The sequence below is a fragment of the Lampetra fluviatilis genome, chromosome 10 (assembly GCF_964198595.1).
Source record: "Lampetra fluviatilis chromosome 10, kcLamFluv1.1, whole genome shotgun sequence".
Taxonomy (NCBI): Eukaryota; Metazoa; Chordata; class Hyperoartia; order Petromyzontiformes; family Petromyzontidae; genus Lampetra; species Lampetra fluviatilis.
Genome location: NC_136284.1, coordinates 5294441 through 5322356, shown reverse-complemented (window position 1 = coordinate 5322356; position 27916 = coordinate 5294441). Strand labels below are relative to the sequence as shown.

General features: G+C 41.8%; 2 protein-coding genes across 2 annotated transcripts in view; one reads left to right on the top strand and one right to left on the bottom strand.

Moving 5' to 3' along the window:
- The first annotated feature begins 297 nt into the window (after positions 1–297).
- On the top strand, positions 298–7369 carry LOC144934309 (uncharacterized). Its single transcript, XM_078859986.1, has 4 exons — positions 298–758; positions 2714–2798; positions 4001–4039; positions 6410–7369. Exons 1-4 carry the CDS (start codon positions 741–743, stop codon positions 6601–6603), a joined length of 336 nt encoding a protein of 111 aa, XP_078716112.1. The 5' UTR covers positions 298–740; the 3' UTR covers positions 6604–7369.
- A 5993-nt stretch (positions 7370–13362) lies between these two features.
- Positions 13363–27916, bottom strand: part of CNTNAP2 (contactin associated protein 2) — a 151625-nt gene continuing 137071 nt past the window's right edge. The window contains exons 16-24 of the mRNA XM_078860254.1: positions 26756–26926; positions 23957–24175; positions 22683–22922; positions 21851–22204; positions 20838–20965; positions 20041–20128; positions 15827–16093; positions 14788–14865; positions 13363–14081 (exon numbers count right to left, since the gene is read on the bottom strand). Coding sequence (XP_078716380.1) covers positions 13888–14081; positions 14788–14865; positions 15827–16093; positions 20041–20128; positions 20838–20965; positions 21851–22204; positions 22683–22922; positions 23957–24175; positions 26756–26926 — 1739 coding nt within the window. The 3' untranslated portion in view covers positions 13363–13887. The remainder of the gene's footprint in view (positions 14082–14787; positions 14866–15826; positions 16094–20040; positions 20129–20837; positions 20966–21850; positions 22205–22682; positions 22923–23956; positions 24176–26755; positions 26927–27916) is intronic.

Sequence of the window (27916 nt, the reverse complement as noted above, 5' to 3'; positions counted from 1 at the left end):
GTCCCTGCCCCCTTCCCTACCTCCCCCCGGGGGCTGCCCCTTCCACATCTGGTCCACCCCATCAACAAAGCCAACCAAACTCACCCCCAACCCAAGCAGCCTCCCCATCACGGCCACCCAAACTAAACTCACCCAACTCAGCCCAGCAACCCAACCCAAGCAGCCCCACCCCCCCAACACAGCCACCCAAATGAAATTCACCCAACTCAGCACAACCACCCAACCCAAGCAGCCCCACCCCCCATCACAGCCACCCAAACTAAACTCACCAAACCCAGCCCAGCCATCCAACCCAACCAGTCCCACCCCCATCACAGCCACCCAAACTAAATTCACCAAACCCAGTCCAGCCACCCAACCCAAGCAGCCCTTCCATCACAGCCACCCACGCCACCAACCAACCGGCACACCACACAGCAAGCCAGCCAGTATACGTGAAACTCCAGTGGCTTGAATTACACACGTGTCGGTGAATTTGTCGACTCAAGTACAGTACCGTAGTCGGTAGTAGTGGAAGTAAATTGTCGAGGAAAGTTAATAGGGGCAGTTATTATTATCATCGACGCTGTGCTCGTGAGGTCGTGTATTTTTTTTTTGCGATAAAGGAAAGAGGGGAGGAGGAGGAGGAGGTTGGGAGGGGGGCATGTAATGTAGTAGGGGTGGAAAGTTGGCCAGCAATTGTGTGCCCCATACAGTAAGCACATAGTAGCCGTGTACAGCAACAACAACTCGTGGCTGTGATGGAGCCAACCTCAAACGTGAGTACGGAGTTGGTATCCCTTTACAGAACTACTGTATTGCCCTGTCAATGCGATGTGTGGGATGCGTTGCGTGCGTGGTTTCTTTTTTTAAATTGAGCTCTGTCCCCATCACTTTTGAGGCAAGAGGCCGCAAGGTTTTTGTTGTGTGGGCCTTGTAGTTAAAGTTCGCTGCACAAGACATCGCAGTACATTTACAGCGTGAGCACGATGCGATGTGTGTACATTGTTGTTGTAAAGTTTCGCAGTAATGGGACCCAGTGTCTTGCACATTAACCGGCCTGCAGTATTTATCGCCACGTTGTGTTCACGTCAAGGCGTTATTACTCCGGCAGCTGCCGTGCACATTTTGTTGTCCAAGATTAATGGTATTTATTATTGTAGCAAATGTCACGCCTTGCATTATTCATACATCAAGCCCCTAAGCATGCCGTGCTGTTTGTTGATGGTACGAGATGGGTTTTTGTTTGTTTGTTAGGCTTGTTTTTATTATTACGATTATATTTAAAATCTTGACTTGAAGCTTTCGTGACTGCAGGTATTCCTATTCTTTGGGTCTTTCGGTAAAGTCGCTTAGGTTCGAAACGTAGTTTTGTTATTTGTTGGTATGTTCTTTGAACTTATTTACGCGGCTTTACCGAAAGACCAAAATAAAACGAAAGTATACATGTTATTCCACTCTCCTACACAATGTACATGCAGTGTGCATGGAGATATTTCCGCATTGGCACGTATTTATATCAGGGAGGGAGAGACGCTTTGTAACAATGTGCAATCGATGGCACATTCATGTTTAAAGAGGAGGCCCCACCACTGCGTGGCTTTCTTTACACTTTAGCTGGCAACCAAACGGTGTGACCTGCCCCTGCTTTGCCTGCGGAGTCGCTGTGGTGTGGCATGGAAATTGGGGCACACCGGGTTCGAGATTCTTCAAATTGCTTGTTGGAAGCAGCAGGGGAGGAGGGGAAAGAGAGATTGCCCCGTGGGGGGGGGGGTCCAGGGTAGCTCGTAATTGTCGGCATTCTCCAGTTTTAAACCCAACGAGAGCATTTTCCAGCCGTAAATTACTGCCTCTCATTTTCCTTGGCACGAATTTCCATCTAGTTATCATCGGGAGGGCTTTTGTTTTTTTCCATCGACCAGAGCTGGGACTATGTTTTTGTGGGCCACACATGGCTGTACTGTATATATCTACTTGTTTTTATCATTACATATACTGCTTGTTATTGCCATGATGGTTGGATGTTTCGCTTACAAATTCAAAATTTTAATGTCTTTATCCGAGTTCTTTATTCTAGATTTGAAGTTTTCGTGACTTGCAGGGATCCATAATCTTTGGTTCTTTCGGTAAACTCGTAGGTATAAAAGAAAATAACCGTCGTGATTTAATGTATTTGATACCTACGTAACTTTACCGAAAGAACCAAAGAGTAGAGTTCTTTATTGTTGGTGAAGTGTGGCAACCCCCCCTCCCCTCACGTGACCTGGCAGCGTTCGGTTGGTCGGGTTCCCTTTGCAAGTTTGCCCTCTTTGCATTGACAGCACCGTGATGACATTTCTCCTCTCGGTTTACAAGTACTGTACTGTATAAGGATGTGTTGAAAGTAAAAGAACAGGTTGCGTCTCTTCCCCACGCCCATTAGTAGAAGTACAGAACGGATTTGTCCTGCACTGTGTTAAATTCATTAGCTTCGCAATGCTTGCTAGAGCAAATTGAAACTGCATCATGCTAATGAAAAAAACATTAGGTTTAGAAGAGAATGTCTGTTGTTCTAATTCACTGCCAGGCGTCGAGTAAACACACTTAAATAGTCCAAGTGAAGTTTTCCAGCCGAGCTTTATTGACCTGACCGCCTGTCTGCCTCTGTTAATCCTCAAACTCGGGGAACGCCCTCCCACATGCTGTCTCTGTCTTTCCACGTCTAATTTGTGTATCCCCTCCTCTATGATGTCAGTCAACAGGCTTGGACAGTAGACCGACAACGCTCAGCATGGGTGAAGTCGTGTCAACCAACACACCTGCAGTGTCCACAAGTAAATGCAAGTAAACTCCTTCCAAACCTGTCTAGTTTTCTTGCTCGCGCTGACTTGACCTAACTCGACAGTAATGAGATATATCGTACAAAAAGTCAACAACGCAACAGCTGGCAATAGCTGGCCACAAAAGGCAGCCAGGGACATTGAGGTTGGCTGAGCATCAGACAATGCTTGCTTGTGAAGTTGCGTTGAATATCGGCATAAGCTATGGGAATGTGATGCTTTGTCGTGGCCCTTAAAATATGTACAACATAAGTCTTAAGCATGCACTATAATAATTGTCAGCCCTTAATCCACTGCTGGATGGAGGCCATCCCACGCCAAATCGGTTATGGGGTTGGTCAGTATGGGTTGGTGAAGGGGGGGTAGAGTGGGGAGTGGTAGTGTAGCGGTTAGCCGGCTGCGCTACGAACCTGGCGACCCGAGTTCGATTCCCGCTCACGGCCAACACCAGTAATGATTATCTGAACCGGTTTTGGGCCTCTTCTAGGTCGACTCAGCCTCAAATGGGTACCTGGTGTGGTGCGTAAACATCGCCACTAGGGAGACAAAGGCGGCCGGGTGTGGTCGCTGGTCACCCACCCCCTCGTGTGCTGTTCCGGCCCTTCATAGGTGCTCGCTAACAGCATTTGCCACAACAGTCTGTTAAGGCTATACAGGGGATATTTGTCTTTGTTTTGTGGAGACCCAGAAGTGGTTCTGTTATAAATGACGTTGCCAATGGTTTGGAATCAAACTCCGGTTACTTTGTTCATTCTGCAGTGCTTCAACCACTGCACCCACTGCTGCACCCACTGCCCTATTCAGAATTTTTGCAATACGTGGCATAAAATTGTGAGGCTCTCCTGGCCAGTCTTGAGTCTTGACAACTTTTGTGATCTAAAAAAAAGGGGGCATGCCTCCAGTGGGCATCTAAGGGGCTTTGATGGTACTTTATTCCCAATCATCCAGAGAGAGAGAGTTATTTGTCAGTGGCTGTTCCCGTAACGTACACACCACACATACACCGAGTCTCAAAATAAACTAAGCGATTGTCTGAGTGTCCCGTGTGGAATTTGTTTTATTTTATTTTTTAAAGCTCACATTTTTCACGAAAAAAATCAACAGTCAATGTGTCGACAGTGTTGAGTATCCTTGGGACTTGGTGCTGCCATTCATCTTTCTGTAACCCCCGTTTTTCATTGTGCATCTCGTGTTTCATGCAGGCCCCACGGCAAGAGGCACAGATGATGTGGTTTTGGCAGGTGAGACAACACGTATATTTCTGCCTGTATTACTGTCAAGGGCAGTGTCCTCAAAATGTCAACGTAACAGCTCCCAATTTTTATATCTTCAAGACAATCATAGGATGCAACTACACTTGATATTTTCACAGTTGTGTTCTTGACATTATTTGTTTTTATTCGTCTGATATTTAGCAAAATGGTACAGTAGAGTGTCTGCTGTGTAAAGGTGGGGTCCTATGTACAGTTAAACGATGTATATAAACTGTTTCGCATATGGGTACACACCCTAAATAGACATAGCATATGGTGTATTTAAGGAATATAGAATATTGGTGTTTGTCGGAAAATTCGACTTTGCAGTTGACTTTTTTTTATCAGATATGGCCATTGGATAGACCTACACAAGTACAGTAGGTTGATTTATTGAACAGGATGTTAGGCCACTGTGGAAAGACCATGTATCGAAGGCTACGTAGGTAGTGAATACAGCACTGGTTACCAATTTTAAGTTACCCCCATAAGTACCATACCATTTTTAACACATAATTTTCACAGAAACATGGGCTTGAATTACAAAAAAACATAATTTCCATCGGAGTTATTACAGAAATAAACAAATCTTTTCCAAGAGCTGAAAGTTTTCCAATTTTATAACATGATAATTAATAACCTTATTTTTACCCCATGTAATTTTTTTACACTCTAAGAAAAAAATGCACAATGATTTATGATGTGAGTGGATGAAACATGCCAGTTTGGTGTTTATTCCATTGTGTATAATTAGATGGTTGAGGGTGAGAGAACAAAAACACATTTATGCATGGGTTTACAAATTTCCCAAGGCAGGTTTGACCATGTTTCTCCATGTACAAAGACCTTCTGTAGAATAGTAACACCTTTCAGATTATGTTTCTCCATGTACAAAGACCTTCTGTAGAATAGTAACACCTTTCAGATTCGGAGAAGATGTGAAGCGGTCTGCTTTAGCAAATTTATTTTAGATTATCTTGGCGTACTGCTTACAAATTATGGACTGATATGACATACTTTTTAATGAAAACTTCATATATCTGTCCATGTGTATGACCTTATGTTAAAATTAATAATAAATGGGAGCTGTGATGTATCTGCTGGATTATAGAATGCAGTATGCAGTACAAAATATAAAACGCAATTGGGGCAGTTGGTTAGTTTGATCGAATACTAAAGTGTACATTTGTAGTGACATAAATGGGGTCACTATGGCGGTTAGTGCCAGCTACTGCCACAAGAGTGGAGCTGTGTGTCTTGGATCTCCCTCTGGCACCAGAGTGGGTATGGCATGGAAGAGGGCCATGGGGGGCATAGTTCTGGTGACAGTGAGAGAGAGGTCGAGTGAGGACATGACAGTCTGGGTGACCCCGAGTGGGCACGTGACTGGACAAGGTGGCAAGGGGGGCCCAAAAGGGGTGGAGAGAGGGACACGTGATGTAGGGGCCAGAGCCTTCGGGAAGGATCTGGAAGGGGGGCGTGGCCAAGGGCGAAGCCCGGCCATGCCACACCTATAAAGGCCGAGTCCCAAGCCCCGATTGGGGCTGTTCTCTGGAATCAAACCGCGGTGCTACGTCTCTCCGATCTTCGGTCTTCGCTCGGCATCGTGGGTCAGTCAGAATGTTACCGACTGACACGGTTATGTAGTTGCCCCGTTGTGGCTTAGTAAATACTCAAGTTGGCTATCATCGATGTTGTTAATTTGCACGTTTATGTAGTTACCCGGTTGGGGTGTTGGAATAAACGTGTTGCCTCGAAGTCAAGTTTGTGCCTCCATGAAGAACACTACACATCTACTAAATTGTCACAATTATATTGATGGCTTCTTTTATACCAATTTTGTTCACCGACGTTTAGGTGCTTGTATTAAATTATAGTAAATATACAGTACGTATATTTATAAAAGTTTCTGAAACACCTTAAATATTGAAATTGTCTACAACTTAAACAGTACTGCATTTTAAAATAGAAGACATTGTATCGTCTTTTGAGCTAACGATGGGTGGTGTTTACAAATCAGTTGCCTAATTATAGTCACAATAGTGTTTGATAATTGTTAAATTGATTGAACAAAATTATTCGGGTCAACTAAATATTGCTTTTGCGTAACCATGTTTAACTTTAGGCAATATTACTCGAACTTGGGCACAACAGATGAATGCTCATCCATGACTCGTCTTGGTGTCAATTACTGTTAAGTATGCAAGCAGGATTAATGGGGGAGGGCTGGTATCACTACTGTGGAGTTTATGGGGAGTTGTTACCAGTGCAGAGTTGGAAGTCACCTCTGAATTCTGTCATTGGTAGGCTTCATTGTGTGTGCCTAGCCCTGCTTACAATAAGATTTTCTCTTTGCAGTTGTGGTCGTGGTGACTGTGATCGTCATCCTGTGCCTGCTGGGTGTAGTTTTGTCCTACTTCCTACGGCACAAGGGTACCTACCGCACGCAGGAGGGCAAGTTCCAGCCTGGCCATGGGCAAGGCACGGCACTGCAAGCGGTAGAGGACAACTGTGAGGGACTGGAAGAAAATATGAAGGAGTACTTTCTGTGACGATCACATTGGCCAAGCCTTGAATGGCATTTGAAAACTATAAGGCGCTCTATTGTTTGTGACCTTTATTAAATATGCTACCCGCATACATTTTCAAACTGAAGGGTGTGGGGAGGGTGGAGTGGTTTCTATACTTGTGATGTTTTTTTTTTATGTATTTCCAATTAACTTAAAATGTAGGTTTTCTGCATCTTTGTAGATGCACATTTTTGACGTTTTATAACATCGGGTGTTTTCAAATAATTTGGTAACAACCGTGTTCAGTTTAACGTTTTGTGTAAAACTGAAAGGCCTTATTTATAGACTTCGTTCGGCATTTGCTTATTTCTACGAATGTTTTCCCTCTAATAAAGCATCGTTGTTGAAGTACAATGAACAGTCTATATGACACAGTTTAACGCATCATAAATGGTATTGTATTTGGAAAGCGATTTTACTGGCCCAGTGTCCTTGCTCATCAACATGTCTGTACGTGCCATTCCTCTTGGACGCAGCCATAAGCAGATATCATTAAAAGTAAAGAAATGTAAAAGATGTCCATTGGAAAATGTTAAACACATTCGTTGAGCTATTGAGTGATAGAAACCACATTGCAGTGCAGCCTTTATAAGCAACTGCGAGGCTGTTGGAGAAGGCATTCAGCCAAATTGAGTGCAAGTTTGTGTTATGTTGAAGGTGCTGTGAACTAGTTGCTAAATATTGACTTAAAGCTTTCGTGACTGCAGGAATTCATATTCTTTGGGTCTTTCGGTAAAGCCACGTAGATAGGAAGATAAAAACTTTTATTTTTATGAATAATATTTTTCTTATATTATTTGTTCTATCTACGTGGCTTTTCCGAAAGACCCAAAGAACTAGTTAGTTTCAGTAATTGGTTTGGAAAAGGCTTGTTTTAAAGGCAAATTCGCATGATTAGCCGCAGTTTATTTTATAAAAAGCCATGATTTTAAAGTCTTTATATACATGAGAATAGGGTTTTCCCTTTTTTCTGGCAACAAACAGTTATTAAGATGTTAAAACACTAAACTGAAACCTTTTATAAGGAATCATATTTGCATTAACCACGATACTCGTGGTCAGAATGCGAAAAAAACACTGATGATATATGCATTGTCTTTGAAACTGATTCGTCCACAAAAGAAAGCTGTCTCTGGTGTGGACCAATCCGTTTCAAAGATAATGCGTTTATTAAACTTGATTTGGAGCTTTCGTGACTGCAGGAATTACTTTTTGGTTCTTTCGGTAAAGTCACGTAGAAAGAAAATAAATTAAATAAGCGTCTATTCTATTATTTAATTTATTTTCTTTCTACGTGACTTTACTGAAAGAGCCAAAAAGTAATGCATATATTATCAGAGGTTTTTTTTTTGCATTCTGACCACAAGTATTGTGGTTAATGCAGACATGATTCCTTGTTAAAGGTTTAAGTTTGGTGTTTTAACATCTTAACACCTGTTGCCAGACAAAAGGGAAAGCCTATTCGTTTACAGTTCTATTTTAATGAAAACGTACAAAAAAAATTACACCAAAGGTAAATAAAAACTTCGTTGTTCTGAAGAATGCAAAAGGTTTTGTCTATCTTTTATTAATAATGTAGTGTACTTTTTCAATTTGCAGCTTCCCATATTGTTGAAACACCATTAATTAAATAAAGGTTACAAAAAGCATTAATTTCTAAACAAAACTAGTACTCGCGAAAAATACGTTCCCTTCACAAATAATTCTAAAATAATGTAATGGTTCATCTAGCCACTGAACTGTCATCAACTCCAGCAGCAACACGATGATTTTGGGACTCAGTGGAGCCTTGTTATGTATCCCCTTTGCAACCAAACTACGAGTTGGTGACAGTTCGACAGTGCCATTTCACCACCAAAAAGAGTTACACCATATAAAAATGGTTTTATAATTAAAGCTAACCCCATCTTTTGTAATGCTTGACACAGGTCTGCTGAAAATGCTCCTGTGAATTATTCCAGCTGGTGGGTCAATCGTGGTCTGAACTCTAAATTCCCACAGATGCTGAGCCATCTGTAGTTGCGGCCCTAAGCAAAAAAAGGACTGCAATCCAAGGTGGGCAATGTTGATAGAAGAGCATTTATTAGGTCCCAAAGCCCTATGTATGTGATTAAAAAAAGTAATCCCAAGATTACTCTAATTCCTTTATCTTGTTACACAGTTCTCCACTGTTGACTTTATTCAACTGGGAAAAGCTGCAAATTTTCCATGAAATTCTGTTACACAGGGTAGATTGGAACTTTAAAGCAAGCTTGACATTGTGTCAACAGACAGTGCTGAAAGGTATAGTTTAACACTATGGGAACCTCATTTGCCAGTAAAAATATGATAATTGGTTTTTTACCCTTCTATCTGGCAACAAAACTGACACCTTTTTACAAGGAGTCATGTTTGCATAGACCGCAATACCTGCAGTCATAAATACAAACAAAAGACATAACTCTGAAAATGTGCACTGTCCTTGAAGTTGATTGGTCCACACCCGAGACAGCTTTCCTTAGAGCCTAGTCTCACATGGGTTGGACCAGATGACGCCAAAAGGCGCACAACTGAAAGACAATGCACCATCAGAGTATGAGAGCTCGGGGCAAGCATCTACACTATGGGAACCTCATTTGCCAGTAAAAATATGATATGATAATTCACTCCTTGTAAAAAGGTGTCAGTTTTGTTGCCAGATAGAAGGGTAAAAAACCAATTATGGTATAGGTTAACTTTTCCATTTATCTGAGCAATTCTACAGTTCGGATGTGTGTTTGGTTTGTACTGCATGTTTGGCATGATTTACAAAGTTTTTCAACTATTGGGAGTTTCAGGTACTGAAAAAATCTCTGCATGTGGAGCAAAACATCAACATTTTCAAAACTGAAGAAACTCCCAGAACGTGGAATGAAACGTCGGACATGCCAAAAATAGTGTGATAGAACCCAAACACTGGAGTGCTGTACAGTACAGCACGACCGCAAAAACCTACCCAGCAGAACATTCTACAATTCCTAGGTTGCGTTGATAATGTACCTCTTTGCAGAACGTAAATGCTGCCAGCGTGGTTTGTTTACAACCACAATTGCTTTGTTGATATAGCAACTGCCGTTTAAGCATCTTTTCTTAGCCTTTGTTTTAGTCTGATTTAATTCAGCTGTAAAATGCAAGCTGCTCGATAAACCAATTGCACATTATATAGATGTGTGCACAAGTTTGGTGTGCACTCCTACAACTTCACGTAACAGCAGTGCTGCCCAGCAAACAACCACCCACATTGTTGAGGACCAACGCTCATGAAGATGGCTAGAAGTGGAATTGAAAGGTTGATTGTTCTTAAAAGATGTGACAAAGCGTTTGAACGATTTGGATTTTGGCTTGTGATGGCAAACGCAAGAATAATGTAGGCTGAATCGCCCTTTATTACAACTTCTCTGTCGACCATCCCCATGCCATCCAGTAACTCCCCAGCTAATGCCACGTGGCCCATGAGAGGAATTGGTATGAAGGAGAAAATGTATTTAAATAAACAGGAAATTCTCGGTGACGGGAAGGGTTGTCACAAGGTGTCCATCAATACCATCCCTCCAGGTTTAGGATATTGTGTTGGGGCTGTGTCCACCCTTTATATTATAATGCATGTTTACTTATTTTCAAATAGTCATGAGTCAGATTTTACCTTATTGAGATGAATATGGCGGGACCCCGGGGTCCCGAATAAACAAAAGTCAAAATCGTAATTAGTAAATGTATTTTTAGAGACTCCGTCCCACCGCGCACTTAAACGCAGCGACCCACCTGGCGCGGATCATTGTGTTGTCATGTCGTTCAAGCGCAGCAGTGAGGACGAATGCGCAGAAGAAACAAAACTTTGAACCTTTGATTAGCGCATCGTGTAGAGCTCGTCGAGAGGAATATATTGCCGTATCGTTCGTCTTCAGCAGGCATAAAATGACGTCGCAACGCAGTTTATGCGAGACCCCGGGGTCCCGCCATAAGGTTCATATCTGCAAGGCCTAATACTGCAATATACATCAGTTATTTTTGCAATATATTAAAAAAATAACATGTTTGTAATGCAGTATACTTTTTTTAATACAAATGTAATATATTTTAATGTGATGTATGTATGCATTTGCATGCATACGCTGTGTATATTCAAACTATCCAGAACATTGGAATGATATAGTAACTAATCAAATACTGTATGGAAAATCAATGTGAAATTGCATGCATTTTCTAAGGAGTGAATTGGAATGAATGAAATGTTTGGATTTAACCGAGAAAAGTCGCACGTGGCTTGAGTTGGTGTGGCTAGGCACCTTGGGCATGTCATTTATTCGGGATGTAACAAAGCATTCATTGACTAATACCAATCCGTAAACCCATGATACATTAATTAGGGTTAGGGTGTGTATGAATCAATACTTTTAAATTCCTATTTGTTGCTTGTAGTGAGTTCGCATGACCCAGCTAAGCCACTAAAGCTCCACAACTACATTCACCACAATCTAAAAAACTATCAAATCACCACCCTGATTATCGTGACAATTCATTGAATCACTGGGGTGAGGGCAGGAGGTGATTCGTTAAACGCACGTTATGTATGGATGCAGCACAATGTCAAGCCTGAGCCAGTTCACAGGAGCAGAGGTTGACAATCTAACCCTACAATGTGCCATGGCTGAAGGATGGTGCGGACAAGGTGCACCGGGTTACTTGCTATATACATAGCCTAGTGTACACATTATTCACAGTTTGGACAACCCAAGTGTAAGGGGCAACGTAGAAGATACAGATCCTAGGGTAAGGGGACGGACTATAGGTGTGTTGTGAATGGTCTCAGAAAATCAACAGTGCGATTAAACAAACACGTGACTTTATCATCGGTAATGGCTGTATTCTATACCAATTGAATATTTCGACACAGAAATACACAGTAGAAATATTCAAGTGCTCTGCACTTGTAGTCAATACAGTGTAATCATCAAGCTGCTCTGAAGCATTACACGTATAAGTACTGTGTAAAATAGCATTACATGATCACACTATACGCGTGAAGAGTTACCTCTTTTTATTAATGTTCCATTAAGTCAAAAAACGGACGAAGAAAGCAATTTTACAACATTTTTACAATTATTTACAATCGTTACCGCACATGAAACGTCACCCACCTTTCATTTAACAAATGTTAATCGTTGACACTTAAATGCAGTTCACATTAGCGTTGTTTTTACCACTGAAAACATTTTTTTAATCTTTAAATGATTTTCTTCAGAATACATTTTTGTAAACATAAATTGATATACAATACTGTACTTAGAAAAATTATATCAGTATTTTTCAATGCATTTAATGTTTATTATTCTTTTATAAGGGATAATTGGTTATTACACGAATGTTATGACAAAAAATAATGGTTTACCCTTTGTAAAACTACAAATAGTAAAAAAAAACTGTAATATTTTAACAAAGCATTAATATTTTTGACCAAACCAATTAAAATATGGCGACATTGATGGTAACATCCCATTGACTAAACTTATTTGTATACGCAAGGCGTGATGTGGTTACATTTGTAATTTTTGTTGTTGAATGTATTTAACACAGACAACAAAACAAATATTGCACTTTGTTGCTGCTTCCACATTTATTGTGATTGGATTTTCAGCATAGTCTAGTGTGCCAATTAATGAAATATAAACGCAGACAAGAATGGACTTTCCATGTTAAGCTCACATACAATAGCCACACCGCTGTAATACTCTTTGCCAAACAAAACTCAAGCTACATTCATGATCAGCCTTGAAATGCTAAAGCAGTGAGCTCTATATTGTCTCAGCGATTCACAAGTGTGCACCATTACTCCCCAGAGTCTGGCTGCACAAGCCAAGAAAATACATTTTAATTTGCCATTCAGACATGATTCCCGGCACATTAAATGCCAATACTAATTCTCGGAGATGGTTTTAATTATAGAGGCTGCAGAGAACCTTCAGTTGTTTTTTTCTGATGTTCACCATTAGCCCAATCCTCGGTTGTCAATGTGTTATTTATGTCACCTAATAGATTGCACATGACCGATGTGTAAGAGAAATGGTACCATAGAGGATTATGTACACATTCGATTTTGTGGTCAAAATATGTGTTTATCAAGTGCTCATGATTATGTATGTATACAAACATAAGATTGTTATGCAGTTTTTTACAATTTTAAAATAACACATTCTATTTGCAATTAATTCTATCTTGCAAAATTAACACAATAAATTAAGGTACTTATTTATCCAGGAAAACCTCACTGAGTCTTGGTAATAATTTTTATAAGAGTCCTGCATTGGGGTTTTTTGTCCAATTTTTGTATAAGTATTCTGTACTTGAGAGGAAACTGGAGAAAACCCACACACATGGGGGAATAACACTCAAAGTTCTTTGCAGATGGGTTCACAAACCCACTTCATGTACAGTACTGCCATTTCGCAAACAGGAGTTGGTGGAAAACCAACCCCTGTCGGATTGGCTGTCGAACACTTGCTGACATTTGGGCTACGCCCATTTCAAACCCTAATAAACAGTTTGCCTTGGAAGCTCACCCCCCCCTTCTCCTGAAGACGACCGTTTGTGTTGCGATCGCAACGTTGTAGTTTTTTGTTATTTTCTTTGAACCTATCTACGTGACTTTACCGAAAGACCCAAGAATAAGGGGGATTGGGAGTTTCACAAATCTATATGACCCACCAACCCTCGCCTTCAAAGTGCTGGATTATAGGCGTGTGCCACAACGCCCGGCTAACATCAACACAAGCAGTTTCATAAGTGTATCCTGGAACATTTAGCCATATTTTAAATCATCATATACATGTGATAATGTGAATACATTGTAACATTTTCACCATATTGTTTTAGGCTTATATCACAATATTGGAACAATATTATTTCACCTGCTATAATGAAGATTTAGCTGCGTAAGCAGAATTAAAACATTAACCATTAAAAGGGAACCAAATCTGAATTTAAAATACATACAAAACTACTGGCCAGCAACAGTTAATGCCATGGGAACTGTATATTTTGAGGAAATAAAAAATATGGGAAAATCGGACAATGGGTTCACAACATTTGAAAGGGTCTCGAAGGAAAACACCAGGGACACGTGTGAAGACACCGTCTGTGATCTCAACATCCGGCAACTACGGGTGACTTAGTGCATTCACCCGGGCCATCCCCGTAAACAATATTCTCGACAAATGCGCGTCAAAGCATCTCGTTGCTGTCCCTATTCTGTTAAATGAAGTACTCCTTCCTGGTGTCCTCCAGGCCATGGTGGAAGTTCTGGTGGACACCCTGCATGGCCGAGGAGCTCTCAACGACCTCCGGCCCCCGCACGGCTGAGCGATAGCAGCCTTTGCGCCCAACGATGTAGCGCGCCACGAGCGCCAGCAAGCAGAGGATGATCACGATTGAGACCGCAATCACTCCTTTAAAAAAGATGCACACAAACACGTACAACGTGAGAAACCACAAACTACAAATACAAAATACTTGCATACTCTGCGGTTCTTTCGGTAAAGTCACGTAGGTATAAAATAAATTAAATCACGACGTTTCGGGCGCAACACAAGCATCCGTCATCAGGTGGGACAACCGAAAGAACCAAAGAGTATGGATCCCTGCAGTCACGAAAACTTCAAATCTAGATAAAACACTTGCTTGTGGCTGAAACGATTAGTTATTTTACGTGGATTAAGCGACTAAAATTGTATTCAGCTAAATTTTGTATGGTAGATTACTCAGGGATCTTTTAAAAAATCACAGCCGCCCCAACCTCCTGCCTCTTAAAGGAAACGACCCTAAAAGCTATACCCAGAATGACGGGGCTGATGATGTCACAGAGCCCCGCTCATCACCTCCCATCCAGTGGCACACATGGTAGCAAAAACGTCGAAGACGAGACATTTTCCTCAACTATCTTAGTGTTGAGGAATCAAACTGATAATCGGTAGAGTAAGGAGTTACTTAAATAATATAATCGAGTCGTCCAGCTCTAGTTTCAACGCTTACTCTGATGAGTGTGTATTCTGATGAAAATCTTTTTTAAATTGTTGATTAAATTAATAGATGGAATTTAAGGCTTAATTTTGCACACATTGTTGTATATTCAAGAAACAGTCAACAGCCATCTACCTCCAATGAGAGCTGAGTTGCTTCCGACTGGACTACTCATAGGTTTCCTTTCTTCTGGTGGCATTTCAGAAGAGTCGTCTGCAGAGCCAGAGAGGGACACATTACTCCGTCCCACAACAACAACAACAACATGAGCCAGGACTAAACTCAATAACTGTGAGTTGTGGAATCTGGGCGTTCGTTAAGGCTACTCAGGAAACATCTCTCATGGGACCTGAAGTGCAACAACAACAATCTGACACGACGAAGGAATCTATAAATATTAAAACATATTGAAAATTAACAGGTTGCCAGCTGTGCCTATTATTAAGAGCCATTTTCGCTTATGAATCACAGTCTTCCTTGTGGCTTTAAATGGTACCAATTTGGAAGAAAAATACAAAAACACATGCATATGTTGGATGGATGATAGCCAGAACTGCTCATTAGCACTGTTAAAATGTGAATACACGTTCTGCATGTGTAGTTCATGGAAGCAAAAACTAAATTTTGCTGTCGCTACATGGTCAAAATTAAAGTAATGCACTTGAGGCATGAGTGTGAATTTACTTTCCAGAAATTAATTTGACGATTATGTGTATTGTGCAACATTTGAAACAAAACATAAACATGTCCACTTAGGACCATTATATTTGCAGAAACAAAAGAGAGGTGGCATACCTAGGGCTGGATTACGTTTGATGGGAGCCCCTCTTTGTATACAGTTTTGAATAAATGTGTATTGTTTTACCACCACCCATATCCAATGTAAAACATCTCCATTGTTATTTATCTCTTATTTTCAGTTGTAGTTTTTGATGTGATACACAAGCTATAATTTTTAATCTATGTTAATATTAAGAAAAACTTCATATTTTGGCGCATAATACATAGTCAAGCTATGGCTTTTATTACCAAATTAACCACAGATCTATCATAGTGATACAGTATTGCATTTCAACATTTCTGAAGCCGTCTACATTTTTGGCAGCCCCTCAAAATCGGAGTTCCTGGACCGCAGCCTCTAAAGCCCCCCGTGTTAATCCGGCCTTGGGCGTACCCGGGAAGATCCAGGGCTCTGTGCTGGTCGCCGCCGGGGTGATAGTGGAGGCCGGCACTGCGCAGCTCGATTCGATCAGTCGCCCGTGGACGACTACGGGCGAGCTGGAGGGTGACAATGGGATGGAGGACGTGGAATGGAAGGGCGCTCCCTGCTGCATCAGAGCAGCCTTGAGTGGCGCCACGCGGTTGAACTGCACGCGGGAGAGGCAGCCGACGAACCCGTGCAAATTTGCCCGTTGCAGCTCGCTGTCTCGCACCTCCGAGTCTGCGAGCGGACGGGAAAAAATATGAAACGATGCCCCGTTAAAAAACATTTTTTGTAAAGGTTAAAAGTGCAGCCTTACAATTGCTTGCTCGCATGACTGCTGGTGGAAGAACATCTACATAGGGAGCTCTAGAGAACCACTTTATAGGGTATTTTAGCCTACTCTTCCACACTCGCCAAACATATTGGAAGATGTAGAAATATGAACTGGCGATCGACTAACTGTGGTGTACCCATTTGTACTGCTGGGCAGACAGAAGCAGGGGTATTTAAGAAACGAATTGACTGCCACTCCAGGACAAATGAGACCGCTGGATCGCAAGCAGCCCAAAGAAGACGACCACTACATCACCTCTGATTAGCACGCTTGGCTGTGTACGGTGCGAAAGAAGGTCAACATAGTTCATACATGGCGGCATCCATTTACAAAAATAAAGCTACCTGAAAACATCTTGAGATTTGTAATTAGCTATGGAAATTAGTTGAAGCGGAAAACATTGCATGTAATGCACAGTAATGTGTTTTCCAAATATTATGTGCATTTGAAATTCTAATAAATATATTGTTCATGTGCTGGCCGATCTAAAGTGTTTCAAAGGGGAAGAAGGAACAGGAGCAAGTCATTTTTGCTGCTTTCGGCTTCAGTTAAATTACTCTTGAAAAAAGTTAACAAATTCCATAAATGGCCTAATCATGGAAAAATGTATTATATTTTACTACCTGATATTACACGTGTATGAGCTTATTGCCCTGAGTAGTGCACAGTTCTGGGAATACCGATTGAGGAGTGGCCAACCGGTGTGTTGGTTGTTTCTGTGATAATCTAGATTTGGAGTTTTCGTGACTGCAGGAATCCATACTCTTTGGTTCTTTCGGCAAAGTCACGTAGGTAGAAAATAAAATCAATTAAATCACGACATTTCGGGAGCAACACAAGCGTCCGTCATCAGGTGGGACAACCACAGCAAGAAACAATTGCTGAAGTGGGTAAAAGGGCTGCTGTAACAAGAGGCAATATAGGTAAGAGAGGGGGGGAGAAGCCAGGGAGTAGAGATAGATATGATATTATACTCAATCTCCCTCAACCACAACCTTTGCCGAGTCAAATGCCTGGAATAGTATAACAAAAAAATTTAGTTCCCACTTTTTGTCTCTGTTTAATTTTCAAAGGAACATTCAAATAAAATGAATAAACAAAACTCCACACACATTGTGGTATGCTAGGTTTGTGAAGTGTTGCAAGGTATCATCGGGTATATGAAATCTCTAACGTGGTTTTCCCTTACGTAACTTTCACCAGATATTCCAAGTAGGCTCAAATTATATATGGGAAATCATATCTCGTATGCCACAAGCTTTAAATATACATAATCTGGGAACAAAACAGCCCCATTCACTCATCCCCCACCCGGCTGTTTTATCTCAAAGTATGCATCAGCCACCGTAGAGGCGATGCAGAGATACAAGAAAGCTGGGAGGAAGAGCGCGCGTCTCTGATAACGAGTCACACGAGCAGCCTGCTCGCACGATAATGCAAAGAGGATAATGCCCGGGATCGCGCTGTCTAATGGCCCCATGCCTGGGCGATGGCGTCACTTGCGTCCCGTTTGCTCGGTGTCAGACGTGGAGTGCTCTTCAGTGCGTTTAAAATGTGCACATCGAGTGCCCCTTGTTGCCATTGCCAGAAAGAAAAAGAGCGCTACTGGAATTCATTCTATGTCCGAAAGGCACACTTTCGAAAATAAATAACTGGTATCTGCTTGGGGGTTTAGCATTGCTTACGATGACAATCTTGCATTATTTATTCTGCCATCTTGGTTTATATTATCATGCCAGTGCCTCGTAACTCTGCCTGTTATTAACGACAAGTCTGCAAATGCACGCTGATACGTTTGCTTTTTTTTGTAAAAAATATACACGTTGTAAATCTCATTCCCCGAGTCTGTTATGTATTCATTAAATATATATAGGGCTGCTAATATTTGATATGCTGCCAAGATTGGTGATAAAGCAATGCTTACGATAATACCTCTGTGGGCACAGAATATCACTTTGAGCCTCAAAGCAACCATATTACAATGGATGATACTGCATCTATCCCTGCACCTCCGATTAGCACGGGTGGCTGGCTACGTACGATGCGAAAGAGGTTCAACATACATATCTTTCACCCAACGAATGCTCTACATGTACGTTTTTATTGCAAAGTGAAGAAAAAATAGTCCATTCCACAAGCTGATATTTTTCACCTGCAGAAACCATCGTAATTTACTAAAACAGGGCAGCACTGAGCCACTCGCAAGGGCCAAGGCAGAGTGTAGGCTGCTCCCCGTGGACCATCCATCACATTTTGAGGGCACGCCGATCGCTTGGAGTAGCAGGCGGCCGCTTCATTAATATTTCATTATCCCTACCGATACTGGGGTGGCAAGCCTGGAGTTGTTATTCATAGCTTCTATCCCTGGCAGGGGTCCACAAAGGATCGCATTCGTAACTTTCGGCGTTGCAGGCCAGTTTAAAACCCCTTGACGAAGGTGCCATCGTGGTGGCGTTAATGGCATTGAGGAGGTGGTGATATATAATGAAAGAGGGCTGGTGGTGGGGGTTAGAGGTAATGTTTTCTCTCATCTGCTTTGGCTGGTTCGAAAAATACCCCCCCCCCCCCCTCATTAAGGAATACTCGCTCTCCTTTCTAGCCCTGTAGCGAGGCACCTTTCCCCAGAGATCGCTCACCAATTGAACCTTGTTCTCAATGCAATAGATGCCATCGTAAGTTCCCTCTCACAAAGCCAATGTATAGCAGCACTGCAATCAATGGTGCTTCTAAACGAAGGCAGTTTCTCAATAAGAAAAAACCCAACGTGCGTGGAGAACAGGTACCGTGTCCGGTAAAGTGTGGCTAATGACGTTTCCAATATTGTGCACCTTACAAAGAAAGGGCTTTGTGCAAAAAATGTACAATACATATGAATATATCATGCGTTCATTACATAAACATTAAAAACACAAAGTGTTATATAAATTCCAAAGAACACAGGATGAGATGTTACTATCCTTTGTGCAAGCACTTTCAAGAGTTCATGAACAGTGAGCCTGGTGAAATATATTGCAAGTTTATTGTGAAAATAATGTTTAATATAAACAATAGAATTTTGATTTAAAGCTTTCGTGACTGCAGGGATTCATATTCTTGGTTCTTTCGGTAAAGTCACGTAGAAGGGAAACGATAAAATAATAAAAATATAAAACAATCAAATTCTCACGACGTTTCGACTGCAAATTTGAAAAAACCGCCACTTTTTTCAAAATTTCTTGCTGTGGATTTCACACCTGATGATGATTGCTTGTGTTGCAGTCGAAACGTCGTGAGAGTTTGATTGTTTTATATTTTTATGATTGTATTGTTTCCCTTCTACGTGACTTTACCGAAAGAACCAAGAATATGAATATAAACATTTGACTTAATTTTAATAAAATGCTTTTTAATAAATTCATCCCACATCGATGATGTTTGCTTGCTACTTAACAATAATTAATCTGATAGAGCAGCTCACTGATTTAATAAATGATTTAATAAATTACTTTTATCCAGAGCGAAGAGCAATATAAGATAGGTAAATTAATTTGTATGTAAAACCACTTTAAATCGAATATCTGCAACAATGTTACATAATATAGTTATATTATATAAATGCTTATACAGAGCTAAACTAAAAAAAGGAAATTCTAGCGACACTTTAATCGTTAATTAAGTCATCTATTCAAGTCAAAACCACCCCAAAACTAAGAAGAAAAGAAACATTCCTCATATAATTACAACTGTATCATCGTTGCGAGGGCTAATCCTAAATCTTCGCCCAACAATTTCAGCTCAGAAGTGAAAAATTGCAGAATTGGTGTCCACGTGCCATGGGATTGTGAACACAATTATTGGTCATGCTGCTTACCGGGCACCTTGCCAAGGTAGATCACAGAGGCTGTGTAGTGCATCTGCAGGGCATGAAGCCGGTGCGTGGCTGCTGCGTAGTGATCCAGCTGGCTCCCAGCAAGACAAAATGAGTGATTAGAAGAAACAGAAATTTAGAAAATATTAAAAGTTTTTTTAATGTTTGTATTTAAAAGGACGGATTTATAATTGAATGCAAATTGGAGCCCGTTACATTTTAAAAGTTTAGGATTTTCGGATAAAGCTGTAAGTATTCATCTTAATCACGGATAGCCAGAAATGTACTTGAGACTTATGATGTCGCATATCCATAAAAATACCTACAATTCACTGTCTGTGCTACGTGAAGAACATGAATAACTTTGGCACTTGCTCATCCTAGGTTTTGTGCTCGATCCAAGTGGCATAGCTATCAGTGTGCAGGTTTCGCAGGCCAGAGGGCCGTGGGTGCCGGCCTACGAAGAGGAAGGAACATTTCACAGGCCCATGCCCAACCATGCTACACCAATGGCACTAGCACTAACATTTGCCATTTCTACATGTTATACATGGGTTGGCCACCTTTGAGATAGGGACAAATTTGGGTCATATCATGTGAAGATGAATTTCTCACAGTATCCTGAACAGGTAAAAGCTAAATGTGACTGCATTGCCTGGAGTGGTGAATTATTACACAGCTGATGAAAACCAGGACTTGTAATGTCCTAGATAGACTTATAGATGTCCCAGGATAGCATTCTAAAATTGAGGGCGATCCTAGAAAAAGCAGGACAGGTGGAAACCCCATGTAACACCCACCTGCACAGAGATTTCCCGTCCATGCCGAGTTACATTCAGGCCGTGTGGCTGCCCATTGGCCAGGTTGCGTGGTTCCATATAAATGGCCTCTGTCTCTCCCCCCAGCTGGTAGCGGATCTGCAGTCTGCCTGCAAGCCAAACAGAAACAATGAAATGCACTCTCCACCAGGCCGTTTCAGAGCTCCAGAGCTCCAGAATGATGAGGCAACAAAGTTCATCTCGAACTTACCAGCGTCAGGTGGTATTTAAAAACTGGGATAGAGACTCACATAGACGCCTATAGATTTCGATAGAGACTCGCAAAACTCACACAGAGATCTATGGACATATATAGTTCAATTTGGAAATCACATTTTGCTGACAGTGGCTTATTCATCCATGTTTTCTCGCATAAAAACTCTCAGATTCAAATAGAAACCCATAGACTCAGATCAATCGTAATGTGTGGCAGTGGCTTCATTATCAGTACTTTCTCCACCAGACGGATTGCATGCAGCTCATGTAGCTTTCTAGAAGAACTGGTCTAGTGCAAGCACTGGCACATTATGGGCACACGTTGCCTTTGTGTTTCATTTATCAACGAGTCCACCTACACGCACGTTATCACCAAACAATGAAAACTGGAGAGTGTGGACTTGTCGCCACCTCAACATGGAGTCACAAACTGTTCCTGCATGCCACCCACAGCTTCTGAACCAACGACGTCCTCAGATGGAGTGATTCAAATGCTTTTTAAGGTAGCAGTGGAAGGTTTGTGGACATGGCTTGTCACAATGTTACGTAACATACAGCATTCTGAAATGTTTTTGTCATATCTAACCCTTCACTAACATACATAGATATATAATTGGGGCAATATTTGTAAAGTGGTGCTTGGCCATTGCTGCCATTGCAGAAATCATCAATGAGGCTTTAATTGTCAGGCCTAGGTTGAGTGAGTAACAAATAAAAAGCCACCACCATGGTCAGAGCCAATCCTGGCACTTGCCAACCCCGCCCCCGCTCCGGCTCACCGTCCTCCTGCAGAAGCACGGCGAAGTACTCCCACGAGTCGGTGCCGACGTAGAGGAGGATCGCGGGCACGCTCGTGGTGCTGAAGCTCAGCAGCACCGTCTCCCCGGGCAAAGAGTCCTCCAAGGGGAGCTCCCTTATCGCCACAGCCACGGCCTCCTTCACGTACGTCCCCGCGGACTTGCCGAGCGGTAGCATCACTCGCTCCTTCCACGGCTTGCTCTCGCGCGAAAGTGCAATGTTGCTCGGATCCCGCTTGGGAGTTGAAAACTCATTATCACCCTCCTCGTCGTCGTCATCATCTCCCAAAAGGTCGTATTGAATCCATGTTCCAAGCTCGAAAAAACCACCAACCTCTGAGGAGAAACACAAGCTTGGTATGGGAAGCACTAAGGGCTTCTCAGGTAATTTAAAAAATAAAATACACAACCACGGAGGGGAATATTAATACATTATTCTTCTTCAGCCATCAATTTCCAAGCACTTCGTTAAAGCATTTGCGTGTGTTCAGAATCATGTGGAGATTAGCTAAACTTAAACCTGCCTTCGCTAATAAGAATGAACTTCAACAGCATTCCAATTACCCTGTAAAGGACAAACCCCAACCTCACCCCTTATCAATCTTGTCTAACTCTGTATGACCATTACTATATCTCTTATGCTGCTTACAAAAGGCGAGCGCCTGTGAATGCCGGCACGGCACAGAAGGGGGTGGGTAGCCAGTACCATGCTTGGCCCCCTTTGTCTCTTCAATACTGATGTTTACACACTGCACCAGGTACTCAATTGAGGCTGAGTCGACCCAGAGAGAGACACACACACATGTATGCGCACCATTTGTGCAGGAGGGTCCGTTGTAGGAAGATGTGGAGCAGTCGCACGAGTAGCCATTATACCGCTCGATGCAGCGGCCCCCGTTGCGACATAGTGAGCCGTAGCTGCGGCAGTGCCCCGAGCAGCCTGGCTTGACACCCGGCGTGACCCGTGCTCTCTCTTCCAGGTCCAGCGTTGCGCCGTTGATGCGCAGCGAGCGCACACAGCCCAGGAAGCCGCTGTGGCCGGACACGGAGGATCCTGGCGCAGTGATGGAGCGTGCGCGTGGGGCGAAGGGGGAAACGATGTCCGTTCATCGCGTTGTTTGCGTGCTACAGTACGATTGTGTGATGTGAATTAGCAGGTGGTTTGATGAATTATCGCAAGTCAAGGGGTGGCGCAATTTGATTCAAAGATAAATTCTTCTTTTTGTGTTGGGTTGAATTTAGTGGCCACTAGTGGCTGCAGGGGTCAACAGAACCCATTGCATGAACCAAACACGAATATAAAAAAAACATCGAATCTTATGTGTGCAGTTTGAGTTATGTATCAGGAGCAATGCAATCGATATTCATTGATCAATCAATGCATTATTACACCCTCAATGAGAATGTCATATAACAAGCTTTATTGTTGTGTTCTAAGCTCGGCAACATAGACATAAGCACATGTTTTACAAATTTAATAATAACACAACAACAAGAATGATAAATCATCAACGAACAGTGACATTGAATTGAAATAGGCTAACTCAATGTTATTGCAGACTTTTATACCCACGACCCACTCAAATAATGACAGCAAACATTTTAAAGCCCAAATTTCTGTGACATCTTGTTCAAGTCCTGAAGCTGCAGCAGTGCATGCCAAATGCTTGGGAGAAGAAATGCAGCCTTATTTGGAAAACAACACGTCAACTAAAAAACAAAAAAATATTTTACCAGTTAAGGCCCACTGAGACAAATTTTTCAAAAGTGACCCTGGCCGCAAATGATAGCTCAAGAAAGTGGCTTATCACGTGGAAATGTATAACAGCCAAAAACTTAAAATGCATGTTTCTAAATATGGAGGGAGACAATTCAAACTCCAAATATACAGGCATCAGGGTCGGGATCGAACCCACAACCTCCTGCATACGAGCCGAGGGAGTTAACATCTCTCCACCGTGGCACTCACTTGGATTGTGAGTGGCTGCAAAAAAAACAACCTACAACGCTAAAATAGGACACTGCAGATTTTACTTCGGAATTGATCTAAAGGCGCAAGAAACGCATTGTGTGGTTGCGTGTTCCTACCGACGTAGAGCTGGCTGCTGAGCTGCAGGCTGGTGTGGCCCTGTGCGGGTGCAGGCACCAGCTCGCGGGGCAGGAGGTCCACGCGCAGGCTCGCCTCCTTGAGGCTCCGCTCGGCGCTTACCACGTGCCACTCCTCGTCGTTGAGCGGCTGCTCCGAGCGCACGGCCATCTCCACTGGGCCATTGCCAACGTCGAAGCTGAAGCTCACTTCGTGCGGGGCTGCAGTATGCAATAATATCATTGTTATTATAATTATTATTTATATAAATGCCCATGCCATCGCTGCTTTTGATGTTTGAAGGAAGAAAAAGCAATGCATATCCAACTCCTATGGATCAAAACATATATACGTCCGTAGGTAGATTGTCCAAAATGCCGCTGTCAGAATTCTCCCTCATACCCATAAATGACACCACATAACTCCAGTACTGCAATCGCGTGGCCTGTACCTCAATTTTAAGTTTAAACTCGTAATTTTCAAGATCCTTTATGGACCCATCCTTGCCTATCTCTCCCCTATAATCTCACTCTCTGCAATCTATGCTCCTACAATCAAGGCTTTCAATGGAAGCCACCAGTCAACCTTTCATTAGGGAAAATTCATCCCTCATGGGCTGAAACGCTCTTCCTTTACCCCGCAGTTCCTGCTCTAGCAGTCTAGAACGCCTTCACCCCATGATCCGTGTTGTTAACTTTCTCAAGTCCTATGGCCACCGTTTCTGCCATTCAGTCACGTTTCAACTCAATATAGATCCATGTTGTATTGTATGGCTGGTATGTGGTATATGGCAACTGGATCTGCTCAGCATGAGATGTTTCTACGTACATTTTTGTTAGAGATTGAGGTTATATATGTACTGTATTTAATGAGCAGAATTAGTTTTTTCACTTATATAATAATAAACCATTTTAACACATAGATTTCACGACCAATATTATCCATAATAGTTTTTTGGGTAACATCGCATAAATATAAATGTTAAACCCGCCACCACAGCCAATTAGTAAGGTAAGGTTTTTGTAAGGTTTGTCATGGAATGAAAGATTCCAATTCGTTACTAGTTTAGCACACCGGTGTGTTGGAGAGTAAACCCACAACATTTACAATTCGAGCACGACTTTTCGCCGGTAATTCCAACCAGCCTCATCAGGCGACTGCCAGAGTTGTGGAGAAATCCTCCTGTTTCAGTCTTAAAACCTCTATTATGGATAATGAACCATGTGGCACCGGGTGTCTCTGGTACATGTCTGTTCTCAGTTTCTGCGTACAATGAAATTACTTTGAGCAATTTCTGTGGAATTAATTCAGAGCCTGTGATTGTTACAACATATTCCTTCAGGGTCTAATGAACAGACCTTTGATGTAATACATTTCACACCATTTTCTGCATTTGTGCTTAAACGTGTGCTTTTATTCTTTTAAACTATCCCAATGTGAAAAGACAATTTGTGACTTGGGCATCTGTCTTCAAAATTACTGCTAACAGGTAGTGACAATGTTTTCTTAGTATAGTATAATTTTGTTATAATTTTGTTATACTATGGTAATAAAAACACATTTCTCTAATTAAGCGGCTGAACTATTTTAATAAATGTAATTAAATGAATCACCCTAAATCTGGTATGGCATATAATGGGGTGTAGTGTTGAGTGCAACAGTAGGAGTGACCGACGTAAATATATATTTTTATCGAAATATCAGGAATCTATCTTTTGCATTGAACTATAAAAAAATAGAGTTGACTCTTCAATTGAAATTGTGGCAATAATTGTATTCTGTAAGCACTCACAATATCAGTAATGTGTTATATTTATACTGGCAATGTTTTACCCGTGGCCCACCAGCACTGGAAGGGGAGCAGAGTGAAGGCATATAACAATGGGAATTTAATGAAAGATGGAAAGGGAATTGAAAAATGGGAGCCAAGAGGACAGGAAAGATGACGATGGGTAGGAACAGGCTACATCGGGGCCTCACCGCAACACGGAGCAGTATCTGTTTTCACGGGGGACGGGGAGAGGGCAAGGGTTCAGTGGGGTTGGCCACACAGAAGTCGTGTGATTTATTTATATAAATGCCATTATGTAATGGTTAAAATATAATTTGACAGCTTAATAAGAAAAATATCTTTGGTCGTCGTTTAATATTTTGATGAGTGCTAATTTGTGAAAAGTTAAAAAATAATACACTAACATGAAATTATAATGATCAATAGGCAAGTAACAATGTATTGATTTAATGTTTAAAATGAATTCGTACACGAATTGCATGAATAAGAATTACATATTTTTTCAACTGTATTTATTTATGAATGTTACATTTATTTTTATACATGTCGACCTCCTGTAGCCACTAGAGGCAATATATTCACGATAATCTTAAATATATATAACTTCTAAATTGTGACCTGGAATGGTGAAAATCGGTCCCCTCCTTAAATGCCAGCTCATCACACTGGCGATCATTCATAATCATGTCGAAGTGGGCAGCGGTAGTTTAGCAGTTAACGTGCTGCACTACGAACCCGGCGACCCAAGTTCGATTCCCGCTCACGGCCAACATCAGTTAACGATTATCTGAACCGGTCCTGAGCCGCTCCTTGATCGACTCAGCCTCAAATGAGTACCTGGTCCAGTGTGTAAACATCGCCACTGGGGAGACAAAGGCGGTCGGGCGTGGTGCTGTCCACCCACCCCCTCAGTGCTTACTAACAGCACTTGCCTCAACAGTCTGTTAAGGCTATACGGGGGATCTTTGTCATTTGTGTGCACGCATGAATCTGCAAATCGGAAACTCACACTTGAGCTGCACACGAATGAAGTCGCTCGCCCCCATGTTCTCAAGGATCACGCCGGAGTCAGTCGTCGTCTTGAAAAAGAACGCGATGTCCAGGCTGGTCTCGGCTCGAATTGGTGGGAAATGCAGGTAGGAACTTGGCGTCGTGAACAGCACTGAATTCCAGAAGTGTCCTGAGGCGTCCATACACAGGTGGCACAAAAGTATAATGTTATATCTTGATTTGAAGCTTTCGTGACTGCAGGAATCCATACTCTTTGGTTCTTTCGGTAAAGTCACGTAGGTATTTTATTTTATACCTACGTGACTTTACCGAAAGAACCAAAGAGTATAATGGTATATATCTGCTCGTAATACCAATGCCCATGAGCCAAGGTCACGTACGTAATTTAAAACACATTTTAAAAATAAATGGAACTGCTGTTGTACCTTGAAAAGTGCTGCATTTTCTGATATTATTATTTTTCACATTTAAAGCAAAATATTTCCAGTTGATCTATTTTATTTTAAAGCTATTTTACCCATCGTGTGAGTTGTCTGATCATCTTGGCCAAAAAGCGATTAATATAGGGGGTTGTATCTCTCCACTTGACAAGACCTATGGCTAAAGAGGCCATGTGATTATAGTCTCTGAATGACACTCAGAGGCTATAATCACAAAGTTTAAATGAGGCCCTGTTGGCAGTCCCCATTTGACCCCAAAAACCCATTTTTACCTTCCTTGTGCATGCACAAGTCAACAACATTCAGAAACGAGTGTAGTATTATATATGCTTGTTTAATTTGTCATATAGGTTATACTAATCCATCCCTTTCCTTCATACTTTTCTGTGTCACAGTCCTCTGGTGAACTGTAGGATTAAAAACATTCTGTGGCAGTTGGGACTTCGACTTAATATCTAAACAATAATAGGTCAGGAAGGATCTTCCCAAGAAGACATTTCTCCAACTGTTGTAATTTCATCTGTCAAAATGTCTGGCGATGAAATTACTATGGTTGGAGAAGCATCTTTTGGTGAGATCTTTCCTGACCTATAATTTTTTTAGATATTATATACTGTACGATTAGCACTCTGTAAGCCTTAGAAAACTCTTGCACAATACAAGTAGAACTCCGTTCTGTTTCCAGACCAAAATTATCCAGCAGCATTTATTGTTTCAGC